Below are 12,592 nucleotides of genomic sequence, written 5' to 3'. Positions count from 1 at the left end.
GTATGCACTCACATACACGCATTTGCATATATAGTTATATGAGTGTACCAGGTCTTTTACACACTTTCAATACACTTTTTTAAAAAAGATTTATTCCGGAGACACACACACACACACACACACACACACACACACACACACAGAGGCAGAGACACAGCAGAGGGAGAAGCAGGCTCCCTGTGGGGAGCCCGACGTGGGACTCGATCGGGGGTCTCTAGGATCCCGGCCTCGGGCCGAAGTTAGCGCTAACCCGCTGAGCCCCCGGGCCGCCCTCAGTACACTTTTATATGCTCTGATGTCATATACTCACCAGACCTGAATGTACCAACGTATATATTTCTCCGCAAAGGGAACGAAACCGAGGCCCCCGTCGTTGAATGAAATTGTCCGAAACAGTTCTAAGCTTTGTAATTTTGTGACCGAAATGAACTGTCATGGAAAATAATGCAACCTAAACGGATTTAGGCGCACCGTATGCGTGGTTCTAAGGAGCAGCGCCGCAGGAGAGATCTGAATTGCCGAACGGGGCCTAGTGAAAGAGGAGGCCCCTGGGCTGGGCCCGTCAGTCGCGTTTCAGGATACACCTTCGGTATTTCGCCGTAGCACTCCGATTCCTCCGATTCCAGCTCCTGGAGGTGCCTCTAGCAAAAGGACGACAGCACCTGAGCACGATGTTTCCAGTTGCCACCCACCCCTTTTAATTCCAGTAACCACGAAGTATAATTGGGCTGCTTACAATTTTCAGCCTTTTGAATAACCTTTTCTGTATGAAATATAGATAATCCTTCTGCCTCCAGCCTCGTTCTCTTTGGTGTCAAGGCGTCAGGGGGACTGTTGTTTGTTCTAATTTTGCTTTTACTTTTACCAGAGTGCCTCATAATTCACAGCTAATTTAATTCTTGAAGCCTCCTTAGGAGAAACAGTAGTCCCTCACCCTCCCATTTTCCACTCTGAGAGGCAGCGCTTTCAATTTTGTTTTAGCCGATTCCCTTGGAATTTGCTTCCCCATCTCGAAGTCTCATATTTATGTAACTCTTCTCATTCCTTTCGGCTTGAGTTTTAAGCGCTGTCCGTTGACTTCTTGTGATGAAGAACTTAGGAAATTGGACCCTTTCCGGCTTCCATGCCCCCTCCTCGGGTGCAGGCTTCCCATCACACCTCAATACGGAAATGTCCTCATTCTGGAGAGATCGGTCTTTAAGATTATAACTATGTAAATACTATTCACAGCTGGGCCAGGGAAAGTACTGGGTTTGATTTTTCTTTCTGGAATAATACTTTATTTTTCTTGGAATCAGTAACTATTTTCTATGTATTTCTGTCTAATTCAACTCTACACTCACTCTGGTGTTCTCTTTATAAATTCAAATATTTGGGGCATTCTATTGATTTTTTTTTTTTTTTAAGAAATATGTCTCAGAACATTCTAGACCCACTCCAGTCCAGGCCGGCTGAAGCCCTTGCCATCACGAGCTATCCCATTGCTACCATTCTGGGGTTTCCTCTTGCCTCTCTCTTGTTTTAGATTCCTTGTTTTCTGGATCCCAAGTCATCGTCCTTTTCTGTTGGGTCTCACACTCTAGGGAGCCCGTCTTCCGGTAGTTCTCTGAAGAAGCATACGGTGGGGATGGATCCTTAAAAGCCCATGTGGCTAAACGTGGCTTTGTTGGCCTTTCCATGGGGATTTCAATTGCTATGGAATCTTAGGTTAGAAATCATTTTTTCCCTCCAAATATTGAAGACATTCCTCCCCGGCCTTTAGCGTCTAGGTTTCGGCTAGAAATCCAGTGCTTATTTTGTTTCGGCTGGAGTTTTGAATCTTTGTGGTAAAGGTCTGTACATCTGACCTCCGACTTGGTTTCCCGGGATGTCCTTTACCATTTCTAGCGTCCCCAGTCCCGAGACTCCGTTTTCCTGTCTCCAGAGGACAGATGCCCGACTTGCATATCTGTGGCCTGGGAGGGGCCCCTGGTAGGCGGCAGGTGCTTCTGTTTTCAGCCCTCCGCTCGTCCTCGTCCAGAGGTATCCCAGCTGCCAGGGCCTGAGCGTCTGGGGCGTTCTGGGGTTTGCCACTTTTCCCACGACTGCTTAAGCCTTCAGCTTTTGAGGGAGTGCGGAGAAATTAGCGCCTTCCAAACTATACTTGTCTCCTTTTCCTTTACCCCAAGGCTGAGGCCTTTAAAAAACACAAACAAACAAAAAAATAAACCCTTTATTTTTGTTTTAGTGAAATTTCAGGAGGGAAAAGGGATAGTGGCATATGTTTATTAATCTGCTTTCTTTAGGAGGAAATCCTGGGGTGGGTAGTATCAGGGAACCAAATCACTTTTATAAATAAATGTCTCTTTAGGAAAAGCCCTCCTTGAGATTTTACTGTTTGGTCTGTATACATATCACAAGACGAAATTCCCTTTACTAGTGGGGACTAACCGCCCCCCCCCGCCCCCGCCGTGTCTCCGGGAGGGGGGGGGATGCATTTGCCTCCAAGTCTCCAAGGTCTTGAATAGGAAGGTTGGATTCCATTTCCCCCTCTTACTCCTCAAATACTTTCCAGCGGACACAGGGAGTGGTTAACCGACGCCTTCTTACCATTTTGTGGCCAGTCTTAGCGTAAAATAACACATCGATCTTCTTTTGAAAAAGAAGTTGGGCTCCCCACCCACCACTTCCTGCTTCGCTTCCTAATAAAGATGTTTGGAAAGATACCAGCCATATCCTGACTGGGTAGGGATAGTGAGGCTTTTATCAAATAGCTGGTGGGACTGGATGTCCTTTAGCGGGAGTGCCACTGGCCGAAGGAGACGCAGAGCGGTACTCGCCTCATCCTCTGGGCATGGCACACTTATTCTAGAATTTGGCCTCAGGTACGTGGCCCATGCCTGTCAGCATGGTGAGTGTTTAGGCCACAAGGATGCCTCTCGTCCTCGGTGACTTTATTCCGACAGATGCTACAACATAGTTCCTACTAGTGCTTACTCCACAGCAGCACTCCTCCTGATTGAATCCTTAGCACCACACCGCAAGGTGATTTTTAACATTCCCATGTTACAAATTAGGAGCCCGAGGCTCCTAATGTTTGCCCGAGTTCATCCAACTGGTATGTACGGGAGCCAGAATCTGTAAGCCATGGCTGCTTTGTTTCAGAGCCCATGTTCTTCTCATCTGTCCAGTTTATTTTTTTTTTTAAGATTTTATTTGTTTATTCATGAGAGACACACAGAGAGAGAAGCAGAGACCCAGGCAGAGGGAGAAGCAGGCTCCGTGCAGGGAGCCTGATGCGGGACTCGATCCCAGGACCCCGGGGTCACGGCCTGAGCCAAAGGCAGATGCTCCACCGCTGAGCCCCCCAGGGGCCCCTCATCTGTCTGGTTTAAAAAGAGCCAATTTCACATACAGCTTTTTTTTTTTTTAAAGATTTTTTATTTGTTTATTAATGAGAGACGGAGAGAGAGAAAGAGGCAGAGACACAGACACAGGCAGAGGGAGAGGGAGAGGGAGAAGCAGGCTCCATGCAGGGAACCCGATGTGGGACTCAATCCCAGGTCTCCAGGATCAGGCCCTGGGCTGAAGGCGGTGCTAAACCGCTGAGCCACCCAGGCTGCCCCACATACAGCATTTTATCTGATCTTTTATCCAACCCAGTGAGGGCTCTCATTTTTTTAACTGAAGGTAATTACTCTCAGCTTGAGAGATTTGGTGGAAAAAAAATTCACTAATTAATTGCATCGCTTGGGAGGTGTGTCCTATTGTCTCCTTGCTTTATTTGATGCAGTTTTTTTTTCATGACTGTGTGCTTAAAGATAACATAGATTTGTAGGACGCAAATTTTAGTTTAATTACAGTAGAGGAACTTAGCTATTTTAAGGAATTGAGTATTGAACAATTTTTAAAGCAAATAAAATAGTTCATCATGCAAATGATCACATTCTCATTTCCTTGTATAAACACACAGTTTCTCATTCTTCATTTGTTTGAAATGTTTAGTCGTTAGTAGCCAGGGAAAGGCAGGGTGGGGGGAGTCTGTGCATTGCTCCTTTTCTTTAGCTTGGTTAGGTTGTCCCAAGTGTTTAAAGACACACTGAATTATCATAGAATGATCCACGAGGAAGACAATAGTAAAACACAGTGTTTACATTTCTTTAAATATATAAGCAGAAGTCAGAGGGAGTCAAGTGTTAGAAAGCTCAAATTCGAGAATCTCAAGGAAATCTGAAATGAGTCTTTTTAGTTGGTAAACTGGTCGTTATATCCACCAGACATTTATTGCTGGCTTGCTGTGCGACCTGTCCCGCCTAGGGATGGGTACTTCCTGGGGATAAAATAATGTTTATGGACAGGATCCCAGGCAGCTAGAACCGGCGGTCTGGCAGTGTGTGAGGCAGCTAACGGGGTGCAAGGCCAGAGCCTCGGAGGCCCGGTGCACAGCAGGCGGGGGCACCCGGCTGCCCGCAGAAGGAAGGAGTAGGGAAGGAGGGGAGAAGGATGGGGGAAGGATGGAGGAAAGGGGGGAAGGCGGGAGGAAGGAGGAGAAAGAAGGGGGAAGGAGGGAGGAAGGAGGAAAGAAGGGGAAAGGAGGGGGAAGGCTGGAGGAAGGAGGGGGGAAGGAAGGGGGAAGGTGGGAGGAAGGAGGAGGAAGGAGAAGGAGAGGGGAAGGAGGGAAGAAGGGGGAAAGATGGAGGAAGGAAGGGTGAAGGAGGGAGAAGGAGGGGGAAGGAGGGGGGAAGGATGGAGGGAAGGAGGAGGGAAGGAGGGAGGAAGGGCCGCAGGACTGTGATAAGGATGCAACTGCACCCCTGTGCCGCTCATGGGCCCTGCCCCGGGAGACCGCCGGCTGGCGGGAGACACTGTCACTGATGGTTCGGGACAGCTTTCGTGTGTGTTGTACGAATTTGAAATTCAAAGAGCGTTCAGACCGCTTCCCCACGTATCACCTGAGCCTTGATGGTGACAGCGAAGAAGGCTCTTTGTGTCTCCCATTCAGAGGAGCAGACAGACGGGGAGCGATTTGCCAGAGGTCACAGATTGCCTTCACGACAGGGTCTGACTTCAGAGTCAGAGTCTGAGCTCTTCCTCCATCAGGGAGGACGGCACCGAGGAGGCGGGCTGGCTGCGTGCATGTCGGGTGGGCACACACCTCTCCCCAGCGGGGGTGTGCAGGCTGCGCGGCAGGGCCATTTTCCCCTGTTCCTGTGCTCCCAGCCCCCCCCCCCCCATGGCCTCCTGCTGCAGCGGGATGCGTGCGTGCACTTTGTCATAGCAGATGTCGGTGGCACCTGTTTCTTATTCTTTGCCAGCTTTGTCCTGTTGAAACTACTCATTAGCATTAGATGCCTTAACGCAGGTCCAGCCCTTAAGCGAAATAGTGGTAGAGTGATTCCCTGGACAATAGTCAATATGAGGATGACCATTGAGGACTTGGAGCTCGCCGGAAAAGAAAAAGGTAGGGGTAAATGATCTCTGTGTTGTGTTAACAATGCATTTTGGCATTTTGTGTCTTCCCTGGAATTGGAAGACTGGACGCATGAAGCCCAACAAAGCCAAGGCAGCTGACCACGAAGCTGCTGCATTGTTTGCGAGAATATAAATTCCAGACTTACTTTGATCCAAGAAAGTTTTAGAATGTTGATGAAACTTTATTTTCAATTCAAAGGTCAAATAAAATCTGTGCTCTTGAGTATAAGGAGGATAAAGACAGAAGAACCGTTTTATATGGAAGGGCATGCCTCAAACGACATCACTGGACGTCCGCAGATAAAAAAACATTTTAGCCTTTCCCCAGAGTTAAAAAGAGTGTCCAACATATATGGACACCCTCCTTCCCAAAATGGATCATCTCAGTTTTGAGTTTTTGGTTTTTTGGAGTTTTCTTTGTTTTAGATTGATTTATTGGAGAGAGAGAGAGAGAAAGAGAGGGAGGAGGGATGGAGAGAGAGAATCTCCAGCAGACTCCACCCTGAGCACAGAGTCTGACGCGCACAACGTGATCTCATGATGCTGAGCTGAAGTCAAGAGTCGGATGCTCACCTGACTGTGCCACTCAGGTGCCCCTCAGTTTTGAGTTTTTAATGAGAGATTGTTTTAGTTCCATGTATTTTATGCATTCCTGGGGATGCCTAAGCTCTGGTGTCGCTGACCCGTTGCAAATCTGGCTGTAAGAAGTCGGAGGGGCTCTCACGCATTGGCTACTGCACTTCTTGGATCCATAGGCCTGGCGGTTACTCAGGTGTTGCGAGTACTGCTCACATCTGGCCACTTTGCCCTTGGCTCTGTGCTTGGGGCCTTTCTGCTGCTGCAGCACAGACATCATCAACTGGCCAGTGACTCCAGGAGGCACGAAACAAGAGAGGTGACTCAAGTGGGACTTAGAAGGATATGGAATCAACCCAGAACACCTGCCTGGTGATCCCCAAGGCCACGGAAGGTTACCTTCTGACCAGCCCCAGCGGCCACATCTATGTTTTACTTTGGGATGTCTTGCCTTTCCAGGTCTGCTTTGGTGTTCATCGTAACCAGACGTCAGTGTTGGAAATAACTTAGGTTAGGGATTTGAGAAAACAAAAATATCCCATAGTGTAATGTTTCTTGGGAGCTTTACTCTCTCGTAGGGTCTTATCAAAGGTAGGAAAACATTGATCCAGCTTATGATCATTGATTATTTGGTCTCTTTGTAACATAAGGTTCTCATATAGTATTGCTCATGTCTAGAAATCTCTTCAACAAGCCACTAAAGAGAGTTTGCAGAAAACCTGACCTGGAGTACTGTGTTCACAATATTTCTTCTGGTCATCATTTTAGGCCTAAGATCTTTAAGGCAATGAGATTTAAGTAGATTGAAACCGACCAGGAGTACTGCACATATTGAAAATAAAAGCACTTGTCAAATGTGCTACCCTTAAGAAAATATTACTTTATCTTCTGATCCAATTTTTATTGTCAAACTGTGTTATTATCTGAGACATTGTATAGCTACATATATATTATTAATTTTTTTATATGAAGGAATCCAATTAACACTAATAGCAGTGGTTTATACTTTTTTTTTTTTTTTTTTTTTTTTTTTTTTTTTTTTTTTTTTTTAACAAATTTTTTTTTTAATTTTTATTTATTTATGATAGTCACAGAGAGAGAGAGAGAGAGAGAGAGAGAGAGAGGCAGAGACATAGGCAGAGGGAGAAGCAGGCTCCATGCACCGGGAGCCTGACGTGGGATTCGATCCCGGGTCTCCAGGATCGCGCCCTGGGCCAAAGGCAGGCGCTAAACCGCTGCGCCACCCAGGGATCCCGGTTTATACTTTTAAGTCATAGGGATAGAGCCTGGAAGTAGTGGAAAAAGAGCCCAATTTTCTACATCTTTTACTTCCGCCTCTCCTTTCTTGGCAAATGTCAGGAGCAGAGCAGCTCAGGGTTCACGTTTTGATGGCTTACCAGCCTCCATCAATCCATCCCCCCCCCCCCCCCCCCGTTTCCCTGCTGCCACCCTAGTCCTAGACCAATTTTTTATTTAGATGCCCGATCACATCTTTGCTCACCTACAGGTTTTTTGTTTGTTTTTAATAAAACAGCCAGAATCGTGTTTTTATAATGTTGTCAGACCGTGTGGCATGCTGCTGGATTTTTATCGCACTTAGAATGAAACCCGAAATCCTTTCTGCCACCCCTAGAGAGCTGGCTCGTCATACTGTGGTCCTCGCCCACATATGCTGCCCGTGCCCAGCGCAGCGCACCCCCTCCTGCGCTCCTGGCTTCCCGGGAAGGCAGCCTTGCACCTGGCGTTATTGACTCACCCTAAAAATGTCCTCGGTGAAGGTGGCCCGCCCAAGGCAGCCCCTGGCGCCCAGCCTCTCCCTGTGGCATCACTCCGCTCTGCTTTTGGCTGTTGTTTTCTGGGCCAGGTGCGTGTGGAGCACCTGCTAGGTAGGGAGGAGCACAGTCAGCTGCTGCCCTTGGGGAGCTGCCCCTCGGGCAGAAGGGGTTGGTCAGGGAGCTCACTCCCAGGGCCCCCACGCTGACCCAGCGACCCCTGAGAAGCGAGGAACCTGAAAGCAGGGGCTTGTTTCTGCTGGAATTAGTGCAGAGCCGGGCCTCTCACACTTTGCCTTCTGCAGAGGCATGTGAGCCTCAGGACGGGCCCAGGGTCCAGCGGCCCCCCCCCCCCATGCACAATGCTCGGTCTCGAGCAGCTCACGTGGTCTGCGCTCACCTTGTCACCTGTAAGAGGAGGTGCCCCATCCCTTCGCGAGGCCCCGGGCGAGCTGGTGAGTCATCAGTCCCGTGGGCCTCTGGGGCACCGTCAGTCCCGTAGCCTCTGGGGGGCCGCCCGTCCCGTAGCCTCTGGGGGGCCGCCCGTCCCGTGGGCCTCTGGGGGACCGCCCGTCCCGTAGCCTCTGGGGGACCGCCCGTCCCGTAGCCTCTGGGGGACCGCCCGTCCCTTGGGCCTCTGGGGGACCGCCCGTCCCGTAGCCTCTGGGGCGCCGCCCGTCCCGTAGCCTCTGGGGGGCCGCCCGTCCCGTAGCCTCTGGGGCGCCGCCCGTCCCGTAGCCTCTGGGGGGCCGCCCGTCCCGTGGACCTCTGGGGCGCCGCCCGTCCCGTAGCCTCTGGGGCACCGTCAGTCCCGTAGCCTCTGGGGGGCCGCCCGTCCCGTGGGCCTCTGGGGCGCCGCCCGTCCCGTAGCCTCTGGGGCGCCGCCCGTCCCGTAGCCTCTGGGGGGCCGCCCGTCCCGTAGCCTCTGGGGGGCCGCCCGTCCCGTGGGCCTCTGGGGCGCCGCCCGTCCCGTAGCCTCTGGGGCGCCGCCCGTCCCGTAGCCTCTGGGGGGCCGCCCGTCCCGTAGCCTCTGGGGGGCCGCCCGTCCCGTGGGCCTCTGGGGCGCCGCCCGTCCCGTAGCCTCTGGGGGGCCGCCCGTCCCGTAGCCTCTGGGGGGCCGCCCGTCCCGTAGCCTCTGGGGGACCGCCCGTCCCGTGGGCCTCTGGGGGACCGGCAGGTGCCGTCTGCACACGGCTCTCAAGTTGCCGCCACTTGCCCCGCGCGGCCGAGGGCGCTTCTTGGGTCGCGCCTCTGGCTCCTGACGGCCGCCCGTCTCCGGGGACCCCTTCGCTCCGCTCTGGCCTAACGGCCGTTGCTCTCTTCCCCGCAGTACTTCGGAAGTTTGCTGGTCATCTTCTGCGTGGAACTGGCGTGTGGCGTCTGGACCTACGAGCAGGAGATCATGGTGAGTTCAAGGGGGCCGTAGTCCGACCGGGGCCACGTCCGGCTCGGCCTGGGGACCGGGGACTTTGGGGTCATCGGGGCACGCGGCCACTCACCGGAATGGGGTTCCTGGGCCGTGTGCGCGGTCGCCCCGAGTGGGGCTGGGCTGCGGCTCAGGCGTGACAGGGGCAGACCCGGGCCTGGCTCAGGGCCCGCCCCCGGCACCCCGACAGTGAACGCCCCGCTGCGCCCCCCAGCCGCCGCCCCTTACCTCGAGCACCGACATGTTCTTCCTGCGTGAGGAGCGCCGGTGGCCGCGGCGACTGCGGCGTCCTGAGCTGCACCCGGTCCGCGGGGCGGCGGGCGGCCCACAGCCGGGCTCCTCGCCTGGCGGCGCCCTGCGCCCTGAAGGGAAGGGGCCTGGCGGGGGGCGGAGCCTGGGGCCTGGCGGGGGGGTGGCCTAGGGCCTGGCGGGGGGCGGAGCCTGGGGCCTAGGGCCTGGCGCGGGGCGGAGCCTGGGGCCTGGCGGGGGGCGGGGCCTAGGGCCTGGCGGGGGGCGGAGCCTGGGGCCTGGCGGGGGGCGGAGCCTGGGGCCTGGCGGGGGGCAGAGCCTGGGGCCTAGGGCCTGGCGCGGGGCGGAGCCTGGGGCCTGGCGGGGGGCGGAGCCTGAGGCCTAGGGCCTGGCCGGGGTGCAGAGCCTGGGGCCTGGCGGGGGGCGAAGCCTGGGGCCTAGGGCCTGGCGCGGGGCGGAGCCTGGGGCCTGGCGGGGGGCGGAGCCTGGGGCCTAGGGCCTGGCGGGGGGCGGAGCCTGGGGCCTAGGGCCTGGCGGGGGTGCAGAGCCTGGGGCCTGGCGGGGAGGGGGGCGGAGCCTGTAGCCTGGGGCCCGGTGGGGGGCGGAGCCTGGGGCCTGGGGCCTGGCGGGGGGCGGAGCCTGAGGTCTAGGGCCTGGAGGGGGCGGGGCCTGGAGCCCGACGGAGGGCGGAGCCTGGGGCCTGGCGGGGAGGGGGGTGGAGCCTGGAGCCCGGCGGGGGGCGGAGCCTGGGGCCTGGGGCCTAGGACCTAGGGCCTGGAGGGGGGCGGAGCCTGGGGCCTGGCGGGGCGGGGGGCGGAGCCTGAGGTCTGGGGCCTGGAGGGGGCGGGGCCTGGAGCCTGGCGGGGGGGCGGAGCCTGAGGCCTAGGGCCTGGAAGGGGCGGAGCCTGAGTCCTGGCGGGGAGGGGGTGGAGCCTGGGGCCGGAGGGGGCGGAGCTTGGGGGCGGAGCCTGGGGCCGGGCGGGGACCCCGGGGCAGCGGGGCGGTCCCTTGGGCGCGCCTGCACGGCTGCTGCGCGCTTACCTCGGCCTGCGGCGCCCGCTGCGGAGGCTCAGCCCGGGGCGGCTCCTCCGCGCCCGGCCGGCCTGCGCCTCACGACTGGAGGCGGGCGCGCGTGGGGCCGAGCGGCGCCGAGGCTTCCCGCCTGGAGGGTCGCCGTCGCGCGGCGGTGCGCGTGCTCCTCGGAGTCGCCCACGCGGGGGGGGGCCCCCGTCCGCGTCCCGCCCGCCGTCCTGGCCGCCGCCGCCTCCTCGGGGCCGCGATGCGGGGGGCGCTGGCGCGGCCGGGATAGGGCAGGGGCCGGCGGCCGTGAGGGGCGGGCCTGGGCCTTCGCCGCCCGCCCGGTGTCCCGGGTACTTGAACACGTAGGAGCTCGACGAGGTGAGTCTAGGAGCTTTCTTTCTTTTTTTCTTTTCTTTAAGATTCTATTCATTTATTCATGAGAGACCCAGAGGCCGAGACCCGGCCGAGACCCGGCCGACGGAGGGGCGGGCTCCCGAGGTCACGGCCTGGGCCCGAGGCGGCGCTTAGCCGCTGAGCCCGGGGTCCCCACTTATTCATTCGTTTTCTAAGGACTTTATTTGTTCACGAGAGACCGAGAGACCCAGAGGCCGAGACCCAGGGGAGGGGGGGCCCGGCGGCCGCTCACTGCAGGCCCCGCGCCCGCCCCGGGGCTGGGGGAGCGCTCAGTCAGCCCGCGTCGGTCGGCGAGGCCCTGGGGGCGGGAAGGTTCTGGAAGGTTCTGGAAGGTCTGGGGAGTCCGCGGCCGTCAGGCGGGGTCTGAATTCTGGGCGGAGAGGACCGAGCGCGGGGACTGCGCGCGCTCTGCCGGGTCCACGGCTCCGCAAGCGACAGAGAATTGACGGCGATTTCCTTGTCCGACAAGCCGGAAAGTCAGGGCGAGCCCAGACTCGATTAATGAAATAAAGTGAGAACTTGGGAAGTGTCCTGTTCGGGGGTGCATGTTGTGGCCTCGGGAATCCTGGGTCGTCCGTCCCTAGGAGCATGGTACACTCGGGGGGAAGGACTCGGCTACTGTGTTTTACGGATAAAGAGGTGGTCGCTTCCGAGTTTTTCCTGTTTCCAGAAAATACATGCATCTCCTTGACATTCAAGCAGTAGATCGTAGTCATTTAATTGATGACTTTTTAAAAAATATTTTATTTATTTATTCATGAGAGACCCAGAGAGAGAGGCAGAGACCCAGGCAGAGGGAGAAGCAGGCTCCACGCAGGGGGCCCGATGCGGGACTCAGTCCCGGGTCCCAGGGTCACGCCCCGGGCCAAAGGCGGCGCTAAACCGCTGCGCCATCCGGGCCGCCCTGATTAATGACCTTTGATCATGTTCCTTTTGATAAATAAAAGGATTTAGGAATGAGTTTATTTTCTGTGGGTTTTAAAACGGTTTGTACAGTTTTTATGCCATCCTGTTCTCTGATAAATCTCCTAAGTTATAACAAGTAGATGAATTAATTTAAGGTATTTGAAAGGAAATGCCTTGATTCTCGTATAAACATAAATCCAGAAGATACTTCTATTCCATTAGGGGCAGTCTGCAAACATCTTCCTGGTAACAGGGTGGTACTAAGTGGGTGCCCGGTGCCAGCCACTCGGCGTGGGTGCCTACGCCACTTAACCTAGTAACCTAGGTTACTGATGTAAATCTTCCCCCATTAAGTCACCAGGATAATGCGAGAGCTGTTGGAGCTGTTTCAAGAGTGAAATGTGGAAAATGGTCCTTTGGAAAAAAAGTTGGTCAGGGATTTTTTTTTTTTTTATTGCTTTTGCACTAATAGCAGTGTGAATGAAAAGTGCCATTAAAGTTTATTAGCTGCCAAATTTTGCAGAACCCAGCCTTTGCATAGAATGGGCTTTGTGCTCTTAGCTGTTCCATGCAAGAAGCCAGTAAGTGTGTTTTCCCTTATAGCCAAATCACAGGGTTTTGTGCCAGAACCTCAACCATCTCCTCTGTGTCTTGCCATATTTGGTCTCCCATGGATTGTGGCTACAAGAGGGAAACAACTCATATTTGTTTTGTAAAATAAAATCTGAAATCAGACTGTTCTAATAACCAAATCAGGAGATTGTACATCAGTCTGTTT

The 12,592-nt window shown here is 55.0% G+C and overlaps 1 protein-coding gene across 5 annotated transcripts in view; it reads left to right on the top strand.

The window, feature by feature from the left end:
- TSPAN12 (tetraspanin 12) overlaps positions 1 to 12,592 on the top strand; it is a 65,376-nt gene that overhangs the window by 28,677 nt on the left and 24,107 nt on the right. For all 5 annotated transcript variants that reach the window (XM_041727427.1, XM_041727425.1, XM_041727429.1 and 2 more), the window contains one exon: positions 9,130 to 9,204. In XM_041727427.1, coding sequence (XP_041583361.1) covers positions 9,130 to 9,204 — 75 coding nt within the window. The remainder of the gene's footprint in view (positions 1 to 9,129; positions 9,205 to 12,592) is intronic.

Source organism: Vulpes lagopus, chromosome 13 (assembly GCF_018345385.1).
Source record: "Vulpes lagopus strain Blue_001 chromosome 13, ASM1834538v1, whole genome shotgun sequence".
NCBI lineage: Eukaryota > Metazoa > Chordata > Mammalia > Carnivora > Canidae > Vulpes > Vulpes lagopus.
The sequence above is the reverse complement of the archived record's forward strand: the minus strand, read 5'-3'. Positions and strand labels throughout refer to the sequence as shown.